The sequence below is a fragment of the Leptosomus discolor genome, chromosome 20, assembly GCF_034619465.1.
Source record: "Leptosomus discolor isolate bLepDis1 chromosome 20, bLepDis1.hap2, whole genome shotgun sequence".
Taxonomy (NCBI): Eukaryota; Metazoa; Chordata; class Aves; order Leptosomiformes; family Leptosomidae; genus Leptosomus; species Leptosomus discolor.
In genome coordinates this window covers 5,230,335-5,257,708 of record NC_141410.1, presented here as the reverse complement: position 1 = coordinate 5,257,708, position 27,374 = coordinate 5,230,335, and the positions used below count along the sequence as shown (strand labels likewise).

Here is a 27,374-nt window from a genome sequence, read left to right as displayed (position 1 = left end):
ATTTTGTTTATTTATTGGAAGGAGACGATTCTAAGTTTGCTGATGCTAGTTGAGGGAGGTACAGAAGAAGACCAACTACATGTAACCAAAAATAGCTAGTTTTTGGCGGTTATTCCAGGAAAATGTCTGCCGGGAGTCCTTTTCTGCAATAATACTCTGAATATGAGATAAGGTTTCAGGTTTTTTGTCTCCTTTTCTTGCCTCCGTCCCTTCACCGACCTCTGTTTTATATCTGATTTTGTCAAACTAAAGGTCAACAGATCACAATAGATCATTTTTATTTGCTTTTTCATTGACTCGTACTCAGTAATGGTCAGAGTTCTCAGAACAAGTCCTGTTTGGACTTAGAGGTCCTCTTTTATCTGTAAGTGTGTCTCAGGTCTTCCCCCAGGCTGTTAGAGGTAAGCGTAAGGAGTAAAAATGCTCCACCCCCCATTCAGGGTTCCCTGTACCAACACAGCCGCCTTTCAGCGGGTCACCCCAGTGCTGCAGGGAACACGGGGTGGCTCCCCCACCAGCTCTTTTCACAATAGAGCCATTTCTGCGTTGTGTGACTAAAAAGAATTTAATTAACTCTTGCAAACATTTTAGTTTCATGACAGGCATATTTGCCTTGAAGCTTTTCACATATCTTTGCAGAAGAAAAGCTTTGTATCTAAATAACATTCTTGTGCATGTTTGGAAGGTTACAGGTGGGTCACTGGCACTTTCACAGACCTCACTTGTTTTGGCTTGGCCGCTGCAGTTGGGCACCTACCTGGTTTTTGACTGTCACCTCATGACTTCAGTGGCACCAACGGAAGCCCAGGTTAAAGTACTTCAGAGCTTTCTTCATGGCGAAAAAGCTGGAGTGACTGCACGTGTAGGAAAATGAGTTGTATAAATCTGTATTTCACAACTAAAATCTAGGTGTCTTCTTCATAAATCAACATAAGAGAAACGCCTTTAGTTCTTTTAATAACAGAAAAGGTTGCTGTCTTACAGTTCGCTGGGACCTTGTCAGATGGTTTGGGAAAGACGATGGATAACAGACACCAGACCGAACGAGAATACATTCGGTATCACGCTGCAACTAGTGGAGAACATCTTGTAGCTGGAATCCATGGACTTGCACATGGTAACCCTTCGCTGTAATTTTAACTCGTTTCTCTCTTACAAGTGACGACCAGATTGAAAAGAGCAGTTTGCATTGCTCCTGGTCACGGTGTGAAGCCAGGGAGGTGGCGCTATCGCTATCGCAGGCTTTACGTTTGAATTTGAATGCCGGGTGGGAGGATTGTTTGGTTTTTAAGTTGACCAAAACAACATTTAAGAATAAGGGCTTTGCACGTGTGACTGTAAGTAAAAGCTTTTTTGCAAATTAAAATGAAATTTCAAAGAAAGTTCATCCAAAACTTCAGTTTCTTTGTAGAAGCCTAAGATACCCATGCAAACAGTCTTTTTGAGGGCCAGACATTAAAATAAAGATCAGTATGGCTGGATTGTAGCTTTCTTACATTTGCTTTCAGTTCCAGAAACCTGAGCTTCCTCAGAATAGGCACATCAGTTTAACATTTCACCAGTTGGGTTATTCTGTGGTTTTGTTTTAAATCTACTAAGAACTACAGAAATGAATTTGTGTAAAAGACAGCGGACTGATCTTAATTTGGCCAGAATCTCACATCAATTTAGTTCATGATTTATCTATTGAAGAAAGTTAAATCAATACAAGCCAAGTTTAAATCAAATATTTATATTTTGCATCATCTTGACTCAGTTTGTTTAAATGTCGTTCTTCCAGTGCAACTGTTGCAGCCTGTGTCAAGATAATCTGGCTTTCACTAAAACAGCAGCCTTCTGTGTGCTGAGCAAAAGTCTTTATGCTGGACTTTTGTCGTAAAGAGACACTGCAGGTATTTAAATGGATCATGAGAGAGATTTCTGTCACACCAGTGGGCTGTAAAGTCTGTTACGAATTATATGGGTAGAAATGCAGGAAATCTGAAATAGGTCAGTCTTTGCTGAAAAGTCAATTATAAAAGCCCTTCATTGCATTGTATTACCCAGTAATTAGGACTGGTTTAGTCGTAATTCTGTGGAGTCTTTAAATGCTTCCCATTCCGTTTTTTTTTTAAAAAAAAACCAACCAACCAACCAACCAAACCAAAAACCTGAATATCTGTTGAAATGCAGGAATAAACCATAAACTCTGGAGAAGGGATTTAAATACTTTGTTCTTCTCGAGTTCAGAACTAAGTTGCTGCCTGGTCTGTACTTCAGTTACAGACCGTAAGAGGGTACCTGGCTGCTGACAGCTGAAGAGCCCACTGGTGGTACGCGCTGTCAAACGAGCGCTGAGGCCCGTTCACTAAAACCTGTGATATTCTAACCATGAGATGTGAAATCTGCAAAGCATGTTCTGAGATAAAATGAACGGTTCCAAGTCTTTTGAAGCCTCGGGAGGTTCTTGATTTCTTCAGAGTGTTCTGATGTTCAGCAACAGAAACGTGCTCGGAAACGTCTGTTGGCAGCATCGCAGTTAAAATCACGCAATGCCAGTTTCAAATACCTGACTTTTTCCAGTGGAGAAACGCAGTTTTCTGTTTCCTGTCTCAAATTGTATAAGCTTTTGTGGTAAGAGAGTTTTGTCACACTGTAAGTAACCGCTTCACCTCAGGAAGAGATGAGGACTGTTTGTGTAAACACAGCTGGGAAATAAAACAGTATAGAAATATTTTAACAGGTACATATTTAATAACGAATTAAGTTTTTTCTGTGGGATATCATCGTCTGTGCACGTGTGTACTTACTGCATACACAGAGTATAAAGTTACGAGCTAATGTACTCAGTTTTGAAATGTTTACTTTTTAATGTAAAGTATTACATTAAACGCCCAGCACATTTCTGTCAGGCGTGACAGTAACTCCTTTAGGCAGACAGCATCAGCGGTGACAAGGTTCTGTAATTTTTAGCGGCAGCGCTTCTGGCCTACTTTGCTGTTCCTGTCTTCACTAGGTATCATCGGAGGATTGACAAGTGTAATAACTTCAACAGTTGAAGGTGTGAAAACTGAAGGAGGCGTCAGTGGTTTCATATCGGGCCTCGGGAAGGGGCTGGTTGGCACAGTAACCAAACCTGTGGCTGGAGCTCTGGATTTCGCCTCGGAAACTGCACAGGCAGTGAGGGACACGGCAACTCTGAGTGGCCCCAGGTCAGTAAGCGGTCTGGTTGTCTGATCAGTAATACTGTAAAAATGCGGATTAATACCTGCTGCCATTTCTGATCTGATTATCTTTCCTTACCCAAAGAAGCAGCAATTTAATCAAATCTAGTGTGAGCTGCTCTTATTAGCAATGTAGCCCATTTCATTCAATTTGCTTTTTCTTTAGTGGATGGCATTTGTGGATACTATAACGAGTAAAATTTGCACAGAAAAGCTGCAACGTAAAATAGATAAAATAGGAATTATTGAGCTACAGCATTAGATGAAAGCAAATGTGTAATGAGATTAAACTTCTACCATGGAATCCTTACGCAGAGTTGAAATGGAAGAGTCCTTCTCCCTGGTCTACCTCCAGCTTCCCTTTAGCTGTGTAGAGAAACAGCTCTTCAAAGGTTTGAAGAGTTCTGGCATCGATAGGGTGTCGTTATCCTCTGATTTTAATTTTGTGCACTAGTTCTCGCTTAGAAAAAGGGTGTGGACAACAGGGCATGTATCCACGCTTATCTCTTTACCCATCTGTATGTGGATGTCAAGTGTCAGCACCTCAGGACAGGTGCTTTGGCTTCCTTCCTTGTTCAGTTGCATAATGTGCTCTCTACGAAATAACAAAGATGCTGTTTAAAGTAAATGAAGGTTCATTAGCACTGACTATGAATGTGGAAGAGGGAGAGGGCCAAGCTCTAAAAGGGCTGCCCTGAGAGAGGATTCTCTGTGGCCAAGAACTTAGATGATAGTAGTACACCAAGAAGTCCCGTTGTATGTACGTGAGATCCTGTGCGGTGCTGAAGAAGGGAAAGAAAACCGTAAGTAAATTTTATCATCAGAAGGATTAGAGAAAAATGTTTGCAAAATGTTGGGTTTTCTCGTTGGTTTTGTCTTCCCATTTGGCTTTTCCATTTCCTGAGTTTTATTATGGCACACTTGGGATCCTGAACTGTCAGAGTGTCAGTAAAGAACAGTAAGTGTGATGAGGTGTGAGTGAGGTGCAGGAAGCTTTGAAGAATGAACCAGAGGTGTACTTGGTTGTGAAAATGGAAGTGGTTACTTGTATATGTCGTATCTGTTTGGTACTTAGCTTTGGAAAACCAAGGGGGCAAGGATTGCAATTTGGTAACTACGTGTGTGTACACAAAATTACGTGAGAACTCTGAGTGCATCCCTGGGAGGGCACGTGTACTGCGGATGGATGGGTCCTACTTTTGTGACTGTACAGACTGATTTCTTTATTTGAAGGTGGGGAGAGACACACCTGGCTACGCCGTTAGCTGTCTGACGAGTTGAGCTGTGGTTTTATTGTAGTTGTGTTTCAAGATACACGTATACTTAAAATTCATGTTTTGACAGACTTCTACGAGATACAGCCTACCCAGTGGCGATGATGTTATCAACAGCTGGCAAACTAGATAGCAACTGGGAGAGGAGGGAGGGCCTCCAACCAGCCTTATCTCTAGCTTGTGTGTGCCTGTGTGGCGTATGTCCCTTTAACTCGTTAACTGTCTGTTAAGAGATGAGCTGAAGACAGATGAGCTGAACCACATTTTTGCTTCCACTAGATTCTGAAATATTATTGTCATAGATGAGCACTGTGAAATGATTTTAGTGTCTAGAAGCTTCTGTTCTTTTCTGGTGGTCACAATGTGAAACTTAGAAGGAAGGAGGTAAATACTCTGCAAAAATTTTCTGACCCAGCAGCCTTCTACAAGGAAAACAAACCCTGTCTCAGTTACTGCACTTCTCCAGTCTATAAAATCTGATCAAAACTTTAGATAAACAAATGTGCTTCGGAATATGTAGATAATGTAGAAGGGGGGAAAAAACCCACCCCAAAACCCACCACCACCTGTAAGCAACCTTGCACTCGTGTTTTGTTTGGTAAGGGGTTTTTTTTTAATGTGCTTATATAATGAAGCAACCAAATTGTTCTTTTGGGGTATTAAAAAAACAACAACAACAAAGGATTTGTACATTTTTTAGACTGCTGTGTACCAGTATCCCCCTGCTGCATTTGTTAACTGTTCAAATATGTGTGGTTTGGAATCAAAGTGGAACAGTGTTCCAAACCCAGGCTGCTGGCTCCAGTTGAATATTCTGTTTAAGCATGCTGGGCCGTGTAGACTCTTCCAAGCTAAGTACACAAAACCAGCTAACCCTGATGAGTGTGAGTTTAGGGCAGTAACTGAGCTCCAGTGCCGTTCTGAACAACCGAAGGATGTGAGTTAATCAGCGCGGTAAGAGCCATCGTGACCTTGAGACTGACGGCCTATGGGCAGGTTTCCGGTACTGGTGCAGTTGAGTCAACTGGTTAATTACAGTTGCATTTAAATAGCATGATACCTAACCATAAATTATAGGCCCTTTGCAGTTCTCTAATTACATGGTTGAATTTTTAAAAAGCCCTGAATTTAAGCTGCTTGACTTGAACTTTTGGAACAGTTTTGAGTGAGATGAAGAATGTTAATGGGGGTTGTAAGTTTTCCTAAAAGGCATGTTCCAATTCCAGCAAAGTTACTGAACTGAGCACAACGCTGAGGAAGACTGTGTAGCTTGTGTTACTGTCACCACGCTACATGGACAGAAGCCGCTTTGGGCTTCAAAAGGGGACTCGTGCAGCTAGCCCAAACCGTGTGTTTGGAACCTGGAGCCAAGCTGATACGGCTGAGTTGCAGACGATGGCTTTATAGTTTATGGTGGTAGTTTAAAAGGTGGTGTGTTTCGGGTTCCAGAAAGTATTTTTTAAATCTGACTTTAGGCTGGACTTTTTCAAGGCTAATCTTATAACTTATTTTGTAATCATATAATTTATTGTGCTTGTTATTTATGAATAAAGCTGCCGTGATACTTGGAAATTTTAATGCAGAGGAGAGCATGAAATAGTTGTTGACAATGCAGCATACATGTAATTTATAAACAGTTAATGCCTGTGACTTGATACCTTTTTTTGATGAGTGGGTTTTATGTGTTCCAAGTACTCAAGTGTCACATATAAGAGTTCTGATTATTTCCATATTTGTCATATAGTGCCAAAAGTCTTAAAGACCAGTTCAAAACAGGAAAGCTGTTATGTCTCTAGATATCCTTGGAAAGCTCTCTCCTAGAAACGTGTTTTAAGTCCTAGTGCAGCACAAGCAAAGAACATTTATATTTAGATGTGTGCCTAACTTAACAAGTAGTGCAGGAAACTGCCGTTGTGGCTTTCTCTCAGGCTTCTGCCAGGTCAGTGCAAGTTTAAGATTATTCTTGAACTGTTGCTGCAAGGGTTTGTGTTCTTTTCTGACAGTCACAACGTGAAACTTAGAAGTAAGGAGATAACTTCATGACCTACCCAATTGTAATGAGTTCTGTCAGGGAACTGTATTTAAGAATAGTTTGAGATTGGCAAGCCATAAACGGTCACAGAAAATTCTTATGTAAATATTTCATTCTTTTAAATGTACTTCACCTGGAAAGAAGCAGCCTGTGCTTGTTGTTCTTTCGTTCACCACTTCCCTGCCATTGCTCAGAAATGAGCAGTGAGGTGCAAAGTCTGAGACAAAGTCAACAGCAGGTGATTTTAATTTTTTTTTTTTTTTGCCTTTGTGCATCTGTGTCTCTGGTAGTGATGATTTCGATTGTAAGGTCACAAGCAGCAGACTTGAGAACATGAGTATCAGTGACACTGAGAGAAGTCATAGAAAATACGTACCTAGTTGTATGGAACATCAGCTCAGCCAATATGCGACGTTCTCAAGATTTAAGGTAGATCTTGCTTGAACCTCAACACCTCTGTATGTGTCCCAGATTCCGTCCTGACCTTGGACTTGATCTACTTGAATGCAGGAGTCTTTATGGTAATGTCAGTTATGCATGGGGCATGACTCTGGTGAGTGACAGCAGAGTAACGACTCTTCTCCTGGTAAGCCCTTCCTAAGATTTTCCTAGAAGCCAGAGTGAAAATATGTTGATTGGCGAGTATTCGCTGTGTTGTGTAAATCTGGAAACGCTGCACAGAGGACAGGTCAGCTGAATTACTGGTCTAATCTGTAAATGATTTGGGCAGCAGTGTCATTTCCTTCAGATCCTCTTTTTTCCCAGTGGGTAACAGGTCTTTATAATGAACTGTTTTCTCAAATGATCTGTTTTCTTTTGAGCACGTTTGTCCATTTTACTCCTGTGGCACCCGGTTACATGGCTGTAGACATTGGCTTTTCCTCACTGTTAGCCCTACCTCCCACCTTCAGTCACGGCTGAACTTCATTCTACGGATTCACATTCCTCTGTCATTAGACTGTCCAGATTCTTCCACTGCTGTTGCTGAGTTGCTTTGAAATCCCCCCAGTCTGTAAGTTCCCATCAGTATTGTGTGAAAAGGGACCGTCATATCCCTCTTCTGTGACAAGCTGTGCTCTGCAAGTCATCCAAAATTGTGTTGGCTAGTTTTACTGCCATATCACATTGCAAATTGATAGCCAGTTTTCTGCTTGCTATTTTTCCCCAAGAGGTGGGGGTTTTTATGTTTTGTTTTATTTTACTGCATTGCAAATATCTCTTAGTCGTTTAGTATTTGTGTTCTGGATTATTTTTCCCCAGATAAACCAGGTTGCAATTTTGTCAGTTGAATCCCATTTCATTTCCTGCCATATTTCTGACCTCGTCGGGTTCTTTAGTACTTCACTGTCCTCACTGGAGTTTTAAACGCCTCTTAGTTTGTCCCCTCCAAAGATAATTTTACACACTGCTTTTACTAGATCCTTGAAGCTAAGCAAGCCTGGTTTTGTGCCCACACATTTTGCAGCACCTCTGTAGACACCTCTCCCTGCTTTAGCCATTTCCTGTTACCAGTCTCACCTGCTCAGTACCCTCCTGTTAGGTTTTCATTTACCACTGATAACTGTGTAGTTCTACTGGAGATCCTGTTCTGTTCTTCCAATGGCTGCTCTTGCCTGTTGCAGAAGTGAGCGTGGATTTTGTTGTGGGGGGAATAGTTCTTCAAACTGCAGCCCTGGACCTCGTCAGTAGGGATAACTTCATCTCAAAATCTTCATTTTTTTCTGAAAATGCATCGCAGCTGTTTTAGTCTCTGAACTAGAAAGAGACAATAATCCACTGTCTAAGACCTAAACCAGTTTCTAAATAAATGAAGCCACCCTTAAGAACTAACAGAGAAGGTTTCTCTGTTCCTTTTGCCTATTCAAAGATTGTGTCGTACTGCCATGAGATGCTTCTGGCTTGTAGTTGCAACTATGGTTTTCTTTTCTGCAGTTTTCTGTAAGAATGATTTGGTTTTTCCTCGCCCTTACTGAGAATTGTTTTCCAAAGGAATGACTCAGATTAGAAAGAAGTGCAGTCTTCCCTAGACTTCACAGAAAGAAGTCTCATGTGCTGTACACCAAGAAACTAATAGGGGTTTTCGTCAGAAAAGTCTTAAGTAGTGATTATGTTTGAGTGAGCGGAATCCTGTCAAGATCACTTTGCGTATTCACTGCACCAGCCTGCTTCCCCTTAAAGCTCCAAGGAAGGAGTTCAAGCAGTTTGAGGCGTGTGGTTACTTTTCTGGAGCGCCTAAAATCTTGAGAACTGAGGACAGAGTGCACTGCCGTCCCATATTTCACTGCACTTCTGAATCTCTACATTCTCATACAGTAACTACTGCTAAAGTCAGTCTTTAGTTAATAAAACTTATTATTTCAAGAATTAAGAATAGAATTTTCAAAGTGATTTGGCTTTAGAAAGGAAGGACAGTAGAGTTGAGCCCAAGAACTTCTGGGTGTGAGAAAGAAACATGGGGGCAGGGGGGCAGGCTGGTTTTTTGCGCTCTCCTCCAGGACCAGCAGGCTGGGCATCCCACAGTTTATTCCCTTTGCCTTCCCCCTCCAGGGCAAAGAGCTGAAGGATGATTACTTGGGAGCACAGCCTCTGCTCTTCACAGTAAAGCAGCATTTGCTATGCATGGTTGAAGAAAACAACTCTGATGTGTGTAGTCTTCATGATTTTTTTTTTTTAATCCACAGGATATAGTAAAAGGATGAACCTTGAAAACATTGTTTGCTTAACCATAGTTTATTGCAGAGTCTATAATCCTGGAGCTGCATGTGTAAAAATGGCACAGTTCCCTGTGTTCTTACATTGTTCAGGGTAGGAAAGCACTGTGAGCTGCTTAGCACCCCACGGAAGTCTGGATGGTTTGGAAAATCCAAACTCTGCACTAAAATACCCCTCCCCCTCTCCTTTTTAGAGGGCCAAATGGACAGAAATGGGTCCCGGCTGTAAACCCAAACTGTAAGGCCTTTTTAGGCATTATTGCAAATACCTTGCTTTACGTCCCAGTAGTGTTTCCAGGAGGTTAGTGCGAGGTATCTGCATTTCTGGACACCATTTATCTTTGGAATATTTGTGAAAGGAGTTGTCTTTACAGTTGGTTGCTTTTGTCCCCTTTTTTGAACTTGACTGTTTAACTCCTGGGAAGGAGTAGAAGAGAAAACCCACTGTGTTTGGACCACAGCAGCAACATAATACTGCACTAATACTGTATAATGTGGTTACTTTCACATCTGCTGTATGTGAATGTTTTTAAGTAATAGAAGCGTCTAGGGGAAAAAAAAAAAAAAAGCAATGACTGGCTTTAGGCAGTGTTTAATCATTGAGGTCTTACATTTTACATGTATTGCATCTGATTAGCCCCTAGAGCTCACGAGCTAGACTTGGAGTAGCCGGGTCTGAGAGAGGAAAACTTGACAACAAACACCGTACCTGTTTGTAAAAAGACACTTTTTCAAGCTCAAGGGTTGAAGTTGCTGAGGCTGTGCACTGGGCTCCCCTTTGCATTTAACTTCTGGGCTTTTATGTCCCCTACATACTGGCAAAGAACTTCTAGATGGTTTACATTGCAATAGGGAGTGCTAAAGCTTTGGTTAAAACTTGTGTGACTTGCTTTGTTTAAAGCCTTTTTGCTTTGCCACGACAGAGTGTGTTCCCACTGTCAGAACTGCACCAAAGCCCCGTTCAAGAAAACTGTGCGGTCCCTGGTTCCCCACTGGTAACGTTACAGAGGGAGAGTTTCTGAGGGATTGAACTGTCGTTCTAAATACCAGCATCTATTTTGTAAGTAAGAAGGTTTTTCCACTGAAACATTAGTGTTTAACTTGACCTTTGAGGGCATTAAGATGCCCCGGATGCATTCCAACTGTTGGGTAAGGGAGAGAGGCACTGGAAGGGAAGGTTGCGAGGGGAGGACAGATGAGTGAAAATGGAAGACATTAAAGTGACTAATGCAGAGTAGTTAGCTGGGCTTAAAATGCGAAATGATGTTTTTCTTTAGATGTCCATTCATTACTAGTAACAAATGATTTCAGAGAGGCGAACGAATCGGAGGTTTTTAGATCTTCCCTTACTCAGAAGGCACTCTGCGAAGTGATGCTGCTGGTTTGGTGTTTTCTGTGTAAGTTTTCTTGGGTTGAAACAATGACAGAGGGCCACAGATTTGTCTGCAGTAGTACCTCCTAGAATGGAATCGGAGAGACCTTGAAAAGGAAAAAAATTTCTCTTCGTGCATTGGCATCAGCAGAACAAACTACAAAGTCATCGAAGACCAGGCAATCAAGTATTCACAACTTCCCGTCACAGATGTACTTGCTTAGTTAGGTGGGATCAGTCAAAAGCGTGTGTGCACCAGAAACAAACAAAAGCTTTATCCGAAACAGACTGCTGGAATGTACCAGGACGAATCATCAGGCTGCATTAAACCAGCCAGACTCGATCCCCAGAACTGAAAAAATTTAATACGCATTCTGTGGGTTTTTATAATATCTTTTGGCCCTCTTACTAGTATTTTCAGTTCATAAAAATAGCAGGAAAGATGAAACTGGTGTAGTGCAATAGGAACATAGCATTTGTTTATTTACTTATTTCTAAAGCACAAATGGCTTGAACTGCTCGCCAGTGCAGTGGCTGTGTGACCTCATGTCCTCAGACATCGCTGCTTGTGCCAAAGGGGTGAAGTCTGGTACAGCAGGTCTAGGGCAGCTTTCTGGGAATCAGTTTTACTGGTCTTAACAGTGATGAAGGAAAGCACAGGTACCTTCTGTACCAGAGAATGCGTACACGGGTACCTTCTATTGTGTGCATCGTCGGTAAGTCTCTGGGGTTTTCCATGTATGTATTTGTTTCTCTTGTGTGTATTTGGAATACCATCTTCCAGGTTGTCTTTCCATTCACTTTCCCTCCAGATGATTCTGCCTTGAGGTCACGGTAAAGGTTTCTTCACATCCTTAATTTTGTGACCTGTGTCAAGAAGTGTCCTTTAATTACCACAGTAATAAAGCTTTGAGTAGAAAGTATCTGAGCACACCCAAAGGTGGACTTTTTCCATTCCGAGACCAAACATAAAGGTGCAGGAAATGCCCCTTACATACAAAATGAAAATGTTCTCTCCTCTGCATACGGTATTTTCAGTAGTTTTGTGTCTTACTAGAATTACGACCTCCTCCTCCCAAGCAGAAATAGCTCGGCATCAGGCTCTCTGAGGTTACTGCCTGTTTAAAATGGTAGGAATATTAAACCATGCGGCTGGACAGGTAGTACTGTCTGTACTGACTGGTTGTATTTTCCAAGTAAAAGATGCAGCATTGCTTTAAAACTAACACCACTTCTAAACAGTATTTTAAGCCAGATTAGTTGAGGTTCGTATTTATGTAGTAATTACAGGTTGACTTGAAAGCGAGGGGACCTTGCAGCCAGGTATGCGCTAACGGACTGCCAGGCTGCTTCCCCGGCCCTGGGCTGCTTTTTGCCTTTGTCGTTAGCGGTGAGGTTTGCTGCTCAGTCCTGGTCCGGAGGCTGTAGAGGGGAGCCCAGGGCCTGCTGGGATGGGGTTTTACACTTGTGCTGTCCTTTTGCCCTTCCACTGAACTCTTTTCATTTCAGTCATGAGCAAACAGTCAGTGCCTGAACTAACAACCCTGCAATCCTCCAAAGCACGCCTCGCTTACAGTACCAAACAAAGGGAGGCCCGCGTGGGCCGGCCCAAGCCAAGGAATGCAGCTTCGGGGTTCTGCTCCATAAATTTAACCAGCACGACAAAAAGGAGATAATATGAGCCTTCGTGATGATCTGAAAGGGGGAGGTTTGTGTCCCATTGATTGCGGTCTGGCCTATTGCCAGGCCCCGAGCCTGACCGACAGTTGAACCATATCGTTAAGGCGTGTAATACAGCTCAAGTCTTGTACAGCAGCCAATGAGTACATATCCAGAGGGCAAAAGTTTATAAAGAGCTGAGGCTGTCCTGTTTAACCCTCTCACACTGCATGTAATATATACTGCTGCCATTCAGAAATAGTCACATTGCTATTAAAAATGTAAACCTTCGGCTTTCTTTACTTGGAAAAAATACATGTGTGTCTGATTTCTCATGTGCAGCAGATTTATAAAGTGATCTGAGCAAAATATGTAAAACTGATCTTTTTTTTTTTTACCAAAAATAAAATCCAACCCACTTTTTTTTTTTTTTTTTTTTTCAGTACTACTTTATCCATAGTTACTTTATTGTTCAGAGATGTCTTCTGGGTTGTTCTACAAACTCTTTCATACAGATGGAGCTATTTATTGCCTTGATGTCACCTCATTTAACATGTGGCTGGTATTTTTATAGATAATTTTTTCACCTAATGTTGCTGTTAACATGTGGAACGCTCTTTATCAGTTTTGTAAGTACAGCCAGTTGATTTGAATTGTTCCTGCAGTTGCTAACTTTAAAAATCAAAACAAACATTCTGAGTCGCTTTTTGTGAGGTGAAGTTTGTGCTAGAGGACTTCGCTGTGCCTGCTGCAGCCCTGGCTGTACTAACGGGAAAGGAGAAACACGTACAGTCATCCTAGTTCACTTCACGTCGCTCTTCCCGCACACGTAGCAGTTAACGTCCTGGTGCTGGGCAGGGGCCCCGGGTTTTCTTTCTTCCCCAAAGTGGATTTGTTTTCCCAGAAAGGCAGCAATACGATACAGAACCATTTCTGGTACACTTGAAGTAGAGTGGCCGTGGTTGCCTTTACAACACATGGGCACTGCTCAGCCAGCGCCATTTCTGGTGGGACCACTATAAACATGAGCACAGGAATGACTGCTGATCCACCTGCAGCGCTGCCCTGCCTGTCAGCAGCCCGTATTCAAAAGCTTTAAGACCTCACCCTGTGCCCTGAGGCAGAGCAACGTTATGGCACTGGGCACCTTAATCTTCCCCAAGGCATGCTCAGCTCACGTGCTTCAGGTGGGTGTTCGCAAGAAACCCCTGCTAAGAACCGGATCGTTTCCATTGACTCAGGTGGTGAGGGGAGCGTTTTTCAACACATTTGTGAGACAGGAAACTTCAAGGTGACAACTCTGGTCATCGCTCTGTGATCAGTACGGGATCTGGGAGAAACTGGAAATGGAGATGGCAGCGTTGCATTCTGTGACCTTCTTAAGCTTGATGATATCAAGGTGCTTGAAAAAGTGCTCGTTTGCTGCACGGCTGTTACAGTCAGAGGTGGAGCAAGTGCCAGGGGTTGAACGCTGCTCGATGCACCGAGTATGACTGGTGTCAGTGCCCTGCAGTTGTCTGGTAAGCGAGCACATCCACCTTATGCAGACCTTGGATTTGCGATATGCACGTCCTAAGAATGTGCCATTTGGGCCAGTACATCTGCTGCTCTGCTGGCTTTAAAGGAGTGATTCTCGAGTCTTAATTGAGCTCCCCTCACTTCATTTTGAACTTGGGGCCTGAAGAGGTTGTATATAATCGTAAACTCAATGAATAGTTTTGAGTTTGGTTTTGATCTTGTACACAAGAGAAAGGGGAAGGGGGGAGAAGAGCTCAATCTCTTAAGAAGTTGGCAGGAACAGCCTACGTGATAAACAGTTGCTTCTTCAGCACGCTGTAGTTCTCCTAAAAGCATATTGGGTCAGATAAAGGTCTTCAGCATCTGAGCTAGTAGATCCCTCAAAAGAGGAGGGATTTGACTGTAAGTGGGAGGTTTTAACCCTAGGCACCATTTATTTGCATGTTTCTGCCTGAAACTAGCATTTTGGGAACACATTTAACAAGCACAATATATTCCATGCATTTGCTGGAATAAACGGTGCATATAAGCTTCCTCAGATATGCAGTCAGCAGGGAGCTGTCTGGCTCATGATTTTACACATTCTTGCATCTAACTGAGACATTCTAATGCCAAATGCAACACTCGGACTGACTGCACTGCGTGTGCGTTTTTAACACACCTTAAAAGCATCTGTGTCTGAATCGCTGAAGGAACCCCATCACAGAGCCCTGCCAACTCTCTGGGTTCAGGCATCAAGTCTTCAAGAAATTATCTGCCTGTTGGGAACCGCACCCCCAAAGTCCAACCCTGGGAAGGAGGCAACTGTAGTTACCCTTTGAAATACAGCATTACCATCTGCCAGTAGAGTCACCACGGAACATGAAATCTGTCTGAAATTAGGCCCAAGTCATTTCATGTTCTCGGACGCAGAGAACTAGCACATAAAAAATAATGCTGTCCTTCCCCTTCTGCTCAGTAAATGCAGGGGACATCCCTGCCTACTGCCAGAGCTCAACATTTGAAATAAAGGACAAAGTAAGTATGTCAGTGAGGAAAGAATCGTGGAAATACTGGGGTTTAGTGTTTTGCAAAGGTTACGGTAAGAACTACAGACCGTATCAGACATGGCATACACTCGGTTTCAGTTGTTAGCCTTACGGTCCTGTGTCATCTGTAGCTTGTTGCTGCGATGGCTCAACTTTTAGGTTGATTTTTAAGTTAGCATTTAGTTGATTCTGGCACTTCTGAGTGTGCCTTGCACTGTGTCCTCCCATTACACGTCTACGAGACAAGTACTGTCTTCGCTTTGTGTTTCGTGGAAATGGCGGGGGGGGGGGATATTGAGCCTTACGAAGGCTCAGGTGCAGTTCAGTACTGGACTCCAGCAACTGTAGCAGGTATTTTAGTTGCTGCGTATTTCATGCTAGAAGATGTAAGGCTATTCCTCCTGTAACTTATCAGACTGAGTCACTTCTTAATGTCTGAAATGCACTAAAGCCTCCTTAGACAAAGCACTCCCTGTGTTTCCGAAGCAGACTTTTTCCAGAGCCAAGTAACAGGTTTGATATTATTTCTTCAAAATACTAGCAGCGATTGAATTGTTTCATAGGCTTATATTACCTGCCAATTTTCCTTTGTTTGAACTAAGGTTGTTTTATAATTATTTCAAGGGGATAAAAATTGTTCACAGGCTAAAAGTCAGTATGCCAAGTTACAGCCCAGAGCAGGCTTTTATCAATAAATTTTATGCAAACCTGAAAAAACAAGTTTACAATGGAAACACTGACAGAATTTGAGCTATACCAGAACCAGTAAGTTACTGCTTTATATGGGTTGGAATCATGAGGTTGTTAAACTGGAACACCTTTATGAATGCCACACGTTGAGGACAGTTACTGGAAGTTCTGGCAGCAAGAGCAGAAGAAAATCATTATGGGAGAATTGGGGGAGGGCCCCGTGGCCAGAGACTGGCCCTCTCTGGAGGGCTTCCACGGCCGACCTGCATACCAGTGCTGGGCCGCTGGCCTGGACTAAGGGTTTGGTGACAGGCGGGCAGTGCAGCAGGTGAAGTCTCTGGGAAGAGCCTCCTCCGTGACATGCCGGTTTCAGATGCCAGAACTGAATCTCCTTGCACTTAGCGCTGTTGTTTGTGCGGGATTTGGGGTGTCCTTGCACTCTTCCGATTATGGATCAAAATCATGGATCAAAATCTGTATATGCTCAAGTTGGGCTTTTTGGACAGCTTTGTAGTTGCCAGTGCTGCTCTCTTACCAAGAGGACAGCTCAGAAATTCCACAGATACACATTTTAAATGAAAAGTTGTGGTGGTTACTCTGTGGGTCATAGGGTTTTTCCTTGTTGCTTTTTTTCTCTCAGGAGAAGTTGCTAAATTTCCTGAAGTTGTTTTATTCTGAGTAATTATTCTGGGTGTGATACTGAGAAAACTGAAAGACGTACATTTGTGTATAATTTTAGAAGCGCAATGTTTTGTTTTCACGGACTATCATCTGTTGATGCCAAGTTTGATACTCTCTGACTTTTATTTTTTAAATGTTTTTGTCAAAACAATCTAGGTGCACTTCAAGGAAATTTTTTAGGTCCAAAAGACACTCAAAGAGCAGTAACAGTTACTGTTCTCAAGAACACCGTGTATTTATGCACGTCAGCAAGAATCACAGCTACGTCCCTGACAGCGTAAACCTGATGGGGTGAACGTGTAGTGAAGGAACAAGGATAGGCGATTCTGTAAAATGGGATTTTTTTTCAGTTTCAGTTGGTAAATAATTATCTCCAGTAATACCTGAACAACCTCCTTCCATCAGTGGGTCAGTGATTGGTTTGATTACAAAACTTCTGGCTTAAAACTGGTCAACTGAATCACAAGAATTCTGTGAACTGTTAAGCAAAAGCCAACCAATTAACACTGTTAACTGCTTTTAATGTGCATACAGTCATCTGAAGTGAGATTCTCCAGCGTTCAGCTTTGTCTGAACAGTGAGGAACTGGAGTGTGTGCCTCAACCTTCTGACACCATTTCCAATCTCTTTGTGTCTTCATTCAGCAGCACTCTTCCCTGCTGTGACTAGTAGACGTGAGGGCATTTCTGTCTTGTATTGCCTTTGTGTGCTTATTAAAAAAGAATCAGCAGATCTGTTGAGTGCATGTTTAATGTAACACAGATGTGGGCACACCACCGTTCATTCTGCTTTACAAATCTTCAGCTTTTTGTATTTCATCAGTGTTGCTTATTATTTACAGAACGTAACTTGAGACAGTAGAACAAATTTTTAGATTAAAAAAAATCAAGTCGTGTGGAATGTTTTTAGCTGTCCAGACCAAACAGACCAGTTTGCCAAGGGGCTGATGGACTAAATCAATGCAATTTACGCTAGCACTAGTGGCACTTTGTTGAAAAGCAGCTGACCTTCCTGCCACCAAGATGAGAATTACCCTTTATCATCAGTGGGGACGGTAAGCACTGTACTCTTAAGTACCACTTCCATTTGAAAAACAAAACCAAGACCTACAAACAACCACAACCAAACCCGCAATTCGGAAACTGCCCGGCCTTCCAGAAATTCGTGGTAGTGCCTGGTACTTTTGTAGTACTAGTCTTTCTCTCCGACCTGCTTCTAGGCCAGACATTAGAAGCCAGAGTTCTCTGATGTTCTGCTTTCTACGGAACAGGTCGGATTAAAAGGCCTTACTCTTTCCTCCTCTTTACAGTAGTCTCGCTTGCAGTCCTTTAGACACCTCTTCTCGTGGTACTGCAGGACATTGGAGAAAATAGCACAGTTGAATGTTTATCTCAAAGATGGTTAATATAAAATCCATTATGTGGTGGTGTTGCTCACTCCTGTATGGACATAAATACATAACAGGAAAAGTGTCTAAATAAAAAGTTATTGATTGGCCAATAGTTAATTAAAAACCGCATTATGCTTCAGACATTTTCTCTCTGTACTTGTCAACAGAGGCTACAGATGCCGTAAGGAGGTTTAACAGCCAACGGGGGCTTCCTGGATAAGTGAAGTTTTGCCATTTTACTGTTTTTGGAGGTTAGGAAGTAGGACAAGCAGCAAGATGTGAATTACACTGGTTGGAACCCTTTAATTTCCTTAGAACTTTGCCTCAGTGTTTTGCATTTCATGGATGCAAACGTGTACTTTTGTTTACTACTTGGTAAGAATCTAATAGGTAAACCCAGGCACTTCTGTGTTCACCTCCAGTGTCGGCTCAGAAAGGTAACAGTGCTGTCATGTAACTGTAGCTGGTACAGGAGAATCCTGTTTGTATCTAGAAAATGGAAGGGGCAGGAGAGGTGACTTGCTCCAGAGTCGCAGCACTTAACAGTGACGTTCGAACCACTGCGTGCAGCTGTTACTCAGTGGAGTAATTTTTAGTCACACGTAGGTTGTGGAAGTCATCTGTTTACCCTAGCGTTTAGGTTATTCTGATATACAGACAAATGCTACTAACGGAAGAAAGCGGTTTTAAGACATTGCACTTTTTGTGAATGAGGATAACTAAGCACCTTTATGCAGCAAATTGCAATTTTCATACTGGTGGTTTTTAGCTTGGACACGTACCACTGTAATTAACTAATGAACGAGTAACCAAATGTGAAAGCAGTGCAGCAGGACAGGTAAAGCAGTGAGAACATCTGTCAGCAGAGGTAAAACTGAACGTTGGACTGGTAACATTTTACTGGCACTACTAATGACAACATTTGTTATGGTTTCTTAAGCCCTTGCTCTGTTTCGCATTCTTTTAGTTGGAGAACTTCCACTTTTCATTTCATCCTCCCTGCTGACAAACTGACTTTCCATCTTAGCATAACCGTAGTTCAGCTGAAGTGAAGTCAAGAGCTTTTTGTCTCTCCTGAAGTTTCTCTCAAAGAGGATGAGCGATAAGCACTACTTCTGAGCCACTGTAATTTGTTACGCAGGTCAGGGTTGTAATAATCTCATTAACAAAACCAGAACTTTACCAGATAGTCATGATGTATTAAAAACATAAATTGGCTGATGTTTTTCTCTGCTGTGCTGGAAAGCCAGTATCTTTGGCTTCTGTACTCTGTTTGCAAAATACATTGTTGATACCAGACAGAGCAACGATAGCCAAAACACACCGAGGCCAGTCACCCAATGGGAGAGCAGCGAAGATGGTATTAAGTCATGAAAGACAAGTAAGAGATTGTTCCAGTTACATTTACTGCCAAGAAAGGAAGGGGCAAAACCCAAACGTCTGTCACCATTAAGAGGCAAGGGTGTCAAAGACTCGAAGGAAAACAAATCTTAAAAGGGTTTCAAGTCTGAGACAGAACTGCTGAAAGGGAAAGGTAACAGAGAGACAAGGCTCCAGAGAAAACATCTGCAGAACGCAAGGCTTAGAAGGCAAGTACTCTTGTGTGCTATTGCCAAGCAGCTTAAAAAGAAAATGCGTTGTTATATGGGATTTTTTCCCCTACCTTTTGATCAAAAAGGCTAGCAGCAGCTCATTGTACAGGATCTTTGCAAAGAATCAAGAGGGGAAGTAGAAAGCACTAATCAAAAATGGTGCATTTGGCTTGGAAAATTAGTAACAGCAGTAGCCGGAGAGAGATGAAAAAGCCTGCAGCAGCCCCAGAGTGATGCTGTTGGGAAAGGACAGAGTAGCGCAGGGGCAGGCAGCCTGGAACACAGTTCTTCAGGGGTAGGGCGTTCCAAAAGCTTAAAGGAATTCAGAATATTATTTTTAAACAAAATACTGCGAAGGGAGGAACCTAGCCTGCCGTGCTTTGGCACTGTGGCCAGTATCAACCTCTGATGTCTGTTGGGTGACACGCGCGTGTCTTCTTTTATTCTTGTCACTTTTTAATAGACACTCAAAAGGCAAATGTGCTAAACCCCACTACAGCGACTCTAATGAACTGTGGATTTTTGCCTTAACTGCATGTTCCTATTTCAGTAACCCTTCAGTTTTCAAACTACTGGCACTGTCCATCAATGTGAGCTCTATCTAGGTTGATGCACTCCTTATTTTCTGTAGGGAAGTGAGAAGAAACAGTCAGATGAGTAAAACTCTGCTGATAAACAGATGCCCAGATCTGCAGACAGTATACTCGGTTTAGGTTGCTTCTTCCTGTTACTTTAGCACACAGCCCCTTAATTGTAGAAGAAAACTGAGAGACATTTCTTTGAAATGTAAAACCATATGAACAGACACCATGTCTTCCAGATCATGTATTACAGAACGTATATTGTGAAGACCTTGTATTTTTAGAGGCTCTGTCACACCTCGTATTTCAAAATAAATAAAACTTTGTGTGCTGACAGGTTTAAGTGGAAGGGAAAGCACAGCTGTTGCACTAAGTCATTTTTCTGCATCTATTTTGCATGCAGGACGCAAGCGGAGCGAGTGAGGAAGCCACGCTGCTGTAGAGGACCTCAAGGGCTCTTGCCCCGCTATTTAGAAAGTCAAGCAGAAGGACAAGAACAGCTGTTCAAACTGACTGACAACATCCAGGATGAGTTGTAAGTACTGACTCGCACGGTTACTGTAAGTCATTCTGTTTGCTGCCATCGCATCTTCAGGTCTTTGGAGAAGAGGGACTGAAAGTGTTTTACACACAGCCGTGCGCGCACACGCACACATTTCCTTTGCTTTCCCTCGGTGCCGACCAGCACAGCACGAGCACCTGACGGCTGCGCGCAACCGTCACTGCAGGTGCCACGGGGCTCCTTTGGTTCACCTGTTGCCAGCTGCCGTTGAGCGCACACCCCACGCAGGCTGTGGAAGAATCGGAGCCCTGCTTTGTTGACTCCTGCTCCCGTTAAAGTCCCTGGTCCCCTTCTGTCGTACAGAAGATGAAATCCTAGGAAGTTTCCTCAGTAATCGTTTGTCCATTTAACATGCATCATACGTGTCCAGCCCTCCACATGCGCTGGTAACACGAGTGCAGGGTTTAAGCCTGTACTCTGCTTCCTCTGAACATTCACACGTACAAGGCCTGGAACAGGCTGCCCAGGGAAGTGGTGGAGTCACCGTCCCTGGAGGTGTTCAAGAGACGTGTGGATGTGGTGCGTAGGGGCGTGGTTTAGTGGTGGGCTTGGCGGTGCTGGGTTAACGGTTGGACTTGATGATCTTACAGGTCTTTTCCAGATGTCGGTTTGTTGGATTGGGGTCTTAAGACATAATTCATTATTAGCCCAGTCTCTACCAGAGTTACCTGAACAGCTGTTTTCAGAGGACAGTGAAGATGCTGTTTTGCATCTGTCACCATCAGAGTATCTCCAGGGCAAAGCAGTTAAAATTGCTGATGGTGAAGCTCGTAGAGGGAGGAACCAGTTCAGCAGGACAGTTTTATTTCCCGTGTCGTGGTCAGGCTCTGAAAGCCCTGTACCGCTCTAGGTTCTGCCTTCAGCTGCCTGCGAGGAAGAGGTTGAGATCTGCCACTTGCCTGCTTGCAGCCCTGTGATCTTACGCACTCGTTACCCTGTTTTCATCTCGTTTAATGATCTTTATGCACACGCAGGCTGGCTCTTAGGTAGGGAGAGGTGAAAGACAGCAAGTTGTGACCAAACAAACCGGTCAGCTTTTTGCAAGTGTACCCCAAAAGCAGATCAGTGGGCTTTTGTCATCAAGGCACGCTGTTCATTCACTGTGACTTTCACCACTAGGAACATCATTCAACAAGAAAACAGTGTTTCTTGTCGTGGAAAATAAGTACAAAATTATGCCTCTGACTTTTATCCCAGTATCATAATCAGAAACACATTTAAAGACCTGATTATTTGCATATTTTCCTTCAGAGTTAAATCCATAAAAGGGGGTTTAATACCTTGCTCTACTGTTCTAACTAAATGTTTCCACATTTTTTTCCAGTTAGGCTCACTGTTTCACTTCTGGAAAATATTGTGTAATTACTTCCTGATGTTGTTAAAAAGCCCACAAATTCTCCAGAGATCTGGTTGCTTCTACTTTGTTCTATTGAATCATGTTTCATTTAATTTTTCTTTTTATTAATTTGAGATCTTTTTAATAAGTGTAGAAGTATGGGTTTAAAAAAAACCCCTTAAACTAGTATCTTAAGAGGTTAAATGCCCATTTGGAGAACTAGACACAGAGAAGAAAGTAACAGTTGGCAGGAGAAAATGGGTAATGATGCATGACTCAAACTTAGAACAAAATGTAGAGCTTGAAGTACAAATTAGCTAATGTTTCTGTGCTTCACCATTAAATCACTGTCCTCCATTTCCATTCCTCAAAATGCATACATGACACCAGTACAATGCTGCATGGAAAATTCAATATATAACCTGTTGTTCTTACAGAGAAAATACAAACCCTTTGTCTCATTACCCTGTTGCTTCCACTGAACTTTATAGTAGCTCTTGCTGCTTCAGTTCCCTCCACGGACATCCCCCGTCCAGTGGGCTGGAATACCATCCGTCAGGAAAACAGCTGTTCTGCTTGTGTGGGTGCACAAAACCTGTCAAGTTTCTCAACTTTGCTGTGACAATTGCTAAGGACAGTCATACAGTATCAGGGGTTTCCAATACTCAGTCACCTTTTAGTCGTCTTTCCCCGCTGGAAAAGAAGCAAAGACAGCCGGTGTGCCCGCAGGTCTCCTCTGGTTCTGCTGCCAGGGGCCGTGTGCCCCGAGTCAAAGCTAGGAGCTCTGTAAAACACTGTACGTGCTTTTATGTGCCTGTCCTAAGGAATAAGACTATTATTCTGCAGGCTATAACGCTGCTCTAGTTTAAAATTAAGGTTTTTATGACACTTCATAAAAAATGTCCCTCTCCGCCACACTTCACTTATTTCAAAGAGAAGACCTTACCGCAAAGCGTTTGAACTCTGACAGAAAAGCGAGGGGCAATTGCTGGTTCCAGTAACTGTGGTAACAGCGTTCTTCACCTGGGGTTTTTTAAGCTGAAACGCACATTTTTGTCTGTTTTGGTTTCCTTAAAGGAACACAATTCAGTTATCCTATCCCGTAGTTTCATCCAAGGTTAGAGCTGGGCGAAGTACATCACAGGCCTTTTTATATTAAAATGGCTCCGCTCTTCCCAGCACTCGGATGGAAACGTAAGTGTTGAGTAAGCGCGTGCGCCTTTCTCAAGCTGGTGGCAGCACGGGCAGCTGTCAGCTGACGTGGCGAGGAGGCAGAGGGCAGGGAAAGACCCGTTCAGTGCAGAACACCGTCTTTCAGAGGACTATTAACAGTTAATGACTGGAATTATTCTTTTGTACCACAAAAAGAAACTGTGATCTGACCTCTTGAAATGTTTTTGGCTATTAAAATTCCATTTGTAGCCATGGGTTTATCTGGATATAGCTCAGAGTGGTTTGTGCAAAATGTTACCTGAACGTTCGAGCCAACAGTACTTTTGGAGATGGTGAGCTGTTCTGATCTACCGAAACCCTTAATGCTGAAGGTCTTCACTGATTTCAAAGCCAGTGGTGTATTTTGCAGAACACGTTGGGAGAACAGCAGACAGCTTGGTACAACACAGAAAAGAGCGACGCTGAACCTACCTGACAGCACATGAATCTTAAGTTTTACAGCTACGCTTCTACTGCTGAGGGTTGTTGGGAGCTTTATTGCTCTATTTAGCACTCCTTAATTACCATTTCATATTCAATTTTCTGAATTTTCCAGTGTTTTAAAACCCTCGTGTTTTCAAATTGATTCACTATTGAAAAGGTTCGTTTCGTTAGTGAACTGGAAGTGAGGGAGAAGCGTTTGTGTGGGAAATACCTGTTTCACTTTTGCACTCCTTACTGTTATTTTTTTACACATCAACCTTTTCAGCCATCATAATTCTCAATATTCCTGACTCACGCTTTTCTACCTCTACTATTCATCACTCAGCGTAATCTCTCTGGGGAAACCTGCTTGCTGCTTAACCTTTCACCCCAGTGTTAAACAGCTAATTTCTCTTTTCTAGCTACTGATCCAGGCAGCAGGTTAAACTTGTTTTTTGTTTTCAAAGGCCAGGGAGGTGCGTGGTAAAAGGAAACACAGCGGGTTTACAATGTGTAGAAGGACAATGCTCTTGTCATAAATGTCTCAAACCTTTCCCATATCAGCAATGGAACCCAACTCACAATTAACCTGGGGTATTAGGGCTTGCGGTGTTCCAGTGCAAAGGAACTACTCTTCGTAGGCCTCGTTACAGGATATTTTTATATGCCCTTTTAATGTCCAAAGCTAGGAGCCAGGCGTTTAGTGCTAGGATTTGATTTACAGCATGATCTTTTTTAACTGGGTGAGAGGGTACTTCATCAGCCTGATTCTTAGAACAGTTCAAATTAAATACAGATGAACCGTACATGTGATGCTATTCAGTCTTCTGAAAGACTTCTAAAGGTCACTCAAAACATAACAGGTGAAGACATTTGTTAGTTTACTATTTTTAGCTTCAAGTGAGTAATTTTTCCTTTTTTTTTTTCTTCTTTGCAGCTTTATAGCAGCGGAGAACCTAGACAGCTCTTGTGTTCTCATTTCATCTAAAGCTGTTTATTTCCTAAAGAGCAGTGATTACATCGACCGCGAGGCCATCTTCCTAGAAGTCAAGTATGATGATCTCTACCACTGCCTTGTTTCAAAAGACCACGGGAACGTGTATATCCAGCTGACGAAGAAAGCTGTTAACACAAGTAGCGGTGTGGCAATGCCAGGCCCCTCGCAACAAAAACCAATGGTAAGGATCTCGCCCCTACTGTTGCCGTCACGCGGGGGGTTCTTTTCCCCTTTCTGCCTGTTTGTAGTCATTAGCGTTTGGTCTCCTGTGCTGCCTAACGATGAGAGCTCCGTCCTGTCAGCAGTGAAAACAGCTGCTGCTGAAGAGGTTTGGGTGGCCGTAGAACTTGCTCCTTAAACTCCTGAGAAAAGCTGAAGACAAACTAAAATATTCCTGCAGGCAGGAAGGTTACAGTAGGAAGTGTCTGTTTACCCGAGGAAGGCTTTTAACTTTACAACACGTACATGAAACTAAAGCACTTTGCTGTCTATTTACTCTAGTTTTCTCTTCTCTTCCTACACATAGTATTTTTTTACTGCAAAGTAGCTAAGATTGGAAAGAGTGTTTATGTCATGCATGTAGAAGTTAATCAGAACTCTCACTTCTAAAACCCATTACAGGGTTTTTTGCTTCCTTACAGTAGTTGCTCAGGGGTCTGTTTTACAGGCAAGGTTACAAGCTCACCCCTGACCCAAGTCAGTTTACATTCCAAACAGACAAGCCAGATAAAAGGTGGGAGGTGAAGCAAAGGAAATAACTTCAAATATTGCAAGACGTTTCTCCTCTCATCTTAAAACACCTATCTCTATTTACCTGTCTTTCCCTCTCTCACCTCTCCGTGCCTCAGCACTGAGGAGGAATCTCCACTGAAACATTTCTGTTCCTTACAGGAGACTTCAAACCTAATCCCTTCAGTTAGTGAAGTAATAAAAACTAAATATATTCCGCTTCAGACGACAGCAGTACCACATTAAGAAAAATCACATTTCTTTTTGCAGGTCAAAGTGAAATCTGAAGTTCTGGCAGTAAAGCTCTCTCAAGAAATAAACTATGCAAAGAGTCTTTATTACGAACAACAGCTTATGTTAAGACTCAGTGAAAATCAAGAACAATTAGAGCTGGACTCTTGAAACGCCTTCCTTTACTGCCAGAGTGAACTGCAAGTATCAGTCTGGATCCAATGGTATGCTGTAACTAGAGCCAGTGCTGCTGGGAAGGCAATAAATACCATTTTAGTGTTTGGCTAAATGGAATTATTGTGCATAAGAAAACAAGTGAGGTGGGCTTTCTTGGTTTGTTTTGTTTTGAAAAAGCGTTAGTTGTATAACAAAGAGATAGCTGACAGGCATTTGGTTCTGGGAGAAGCCCTGTATTTTGCTAACATGTATATATGTTAAAGTGTTTCATGTAAATATGAAAGTACAGACCAGGGTGTTGGTATAAATAGAAATCTGTTTACTGTGTAAAGAAATTAAAGGAGCTATACTGAATCTTACTGCACTACCTGAAACTAGCCATTCTCTCTCTTCTTTTCTTGAGAAATCTGATTTTTCACAGTGTAGATAAAAGTTTAAAAAAGAAAATAAAATTAGCAGTTAATTGCAGCTGTTGGAGCACAGACATCCTGCAGTTTGGCGCTTTAACACTGTGATTAGGGTACGTTGTTTGGCGGGTTTTGTGTGTTTGTTCTTAAATCACTAGTACAGCTAAATGCACATATACCTAGAGTGCCACTGAAATGTCAGCCTTGTTTTTGACAAAAATAATTGCGTATTGTTAAATGCTGCAGTGAGGACTCACCCATTCAGCTATGTTTTCAAAATACTGGAAAATAAGAAGCTGACTGTGCTCTGAAGAGAGCACTCAAACCTAGCAAGTCTGCGCTGCTGAAGGCCCCTGCTTCCAAGCTGTGTTTAAAATAGTCCAAGCGAGCAGCCTTGGAAACCAAAATCTTTAACTTCAGTCTTTCCCTTCACTCGGATGGAGTAAGTGTAGATAGTTGGCTGGGCAGTGTGGAATTCTGCTAGCACTGGAAATGCCAGGGGGTGAGGGGAGAGGAAATTACTGCATCATTTGTCTTCATGACCACTTCTTCAAAATTAAACTTTTGGAAATAGCAGAAATCAGGTGTGTTTTCAAGTGTTGTGCATCAAATCGGTATTTGTCTCGCCAACTTTAACCAAGCTGAAGAGCGAGGACTCGGTGTACTTCTCCACCTTTACTCGCAGAAGCTAGGAAATCTCCTTTTCATGTCTGCTCCCTGGAGGCGGTTCAGCAGCTGTGCTGAACGGCTGCACTGCGGCATTCTGCCGGGCAGGGTTCAGGTGTGAATACACAACTTGCCCAAAACTGCTGAGTAATCCACCTTCTAAAAGCGTTGTTTTGTAAACCTTTGACTAAAAGTAAGGAGCCTACTATAGCTTTACTGTCAACTTAGTTTACCTTCTAATGGCCTTTCCTGAAGGCATACGGGGTGTTTTTAAACCGAAGGTTAGAGTTAAATCCATTCTCAACTCCTGTGAAGTGAAAGGCAGCGGGTTGTTGTGTAAGGCAAAAACATTCTATCAGTCAGTGTGTGTATGGTCTGTGGCTGGAAATCAAAATCCATGAAGGTCCGTTATGCAAATGAAACTGATTTAATGCACCACTTTTGTATATTTCTCTGTATTTTTAAGTAAAATAAGGAATTCAGCAAGTGCATTGGCTGAGCAGTGCTTTACCAGCTCAGTCCTGTTGGACTCTGCTTCTCTCCCCTGTAAAACTCTTTTTAATGCAGCAAATACCAGTTGCTGAAGATGGTAAGTAGATGGGGAAGGCAAATAAAAAGCAGTTCACATTTCCACGTTGAGAATTTACAGGAGAATGGCTCGAATACCTACGCATTGTAACAATTATATAAGGAGCTGACGTGCAAACAGCTGAAAAGCAGTTTGACAGTACACCCTTGGAGTTCCCCGAATTCAGGAGCCACAGTTGATAATGGATCTAATAATTCGTGTATTTGTTTATTTCTTCTGGACCGTGCTTGACCTGTTCTTTTGACTGTTGATAACAGTGACACAGAACATTGTTATTTAAACCTTTGAAAAGCATACCCACTGGCCTGCATCCC

At 42.5% G+C, this 27,374-nt stretch overlaps 1 protein-coding gene across 6 annotated transcripts in view; it reads left to right on the top strand.

Annotated features, from left to right (window-relative positions):
* VPS13D (vacuolar protein sorting 13 homolog D) overlaps positions 1-25,772 on the top strand; it is a 102,885-nt gene extending 77,113 nt beyond the window's left edge. For all 6 annotated transcript variants that reach the window (XM_086476071.1, XM_086476074.1, XM_086476070.1 and 3 more), the window contains 5 exons: positions 985-1,117; positions 2,996-3,191; positions 20,135-20,266; positions 24,202-24,442; positions 25,261-25,772. In XM_086476071.1, coding sequence (XP_086332197.1) covers positions 985-1,117; positions 2,996-3,191; positions 20,135-20,266; positions 24,202-24,442; positions 25,261-25,392 — 834 coding nt within the window. In that variant the 3' untranslated portion in view covers positions 25,393-25,772. The remainder of the gene's footprint in view (positions 1-984; positions 1,118-2,995; positions 3,192-20,134; positions 20,267-24,201; positions 24,443-25,260) is intronic.
* Positions 25,773-27,374: the final 1,602 nt, after the last annotated feature.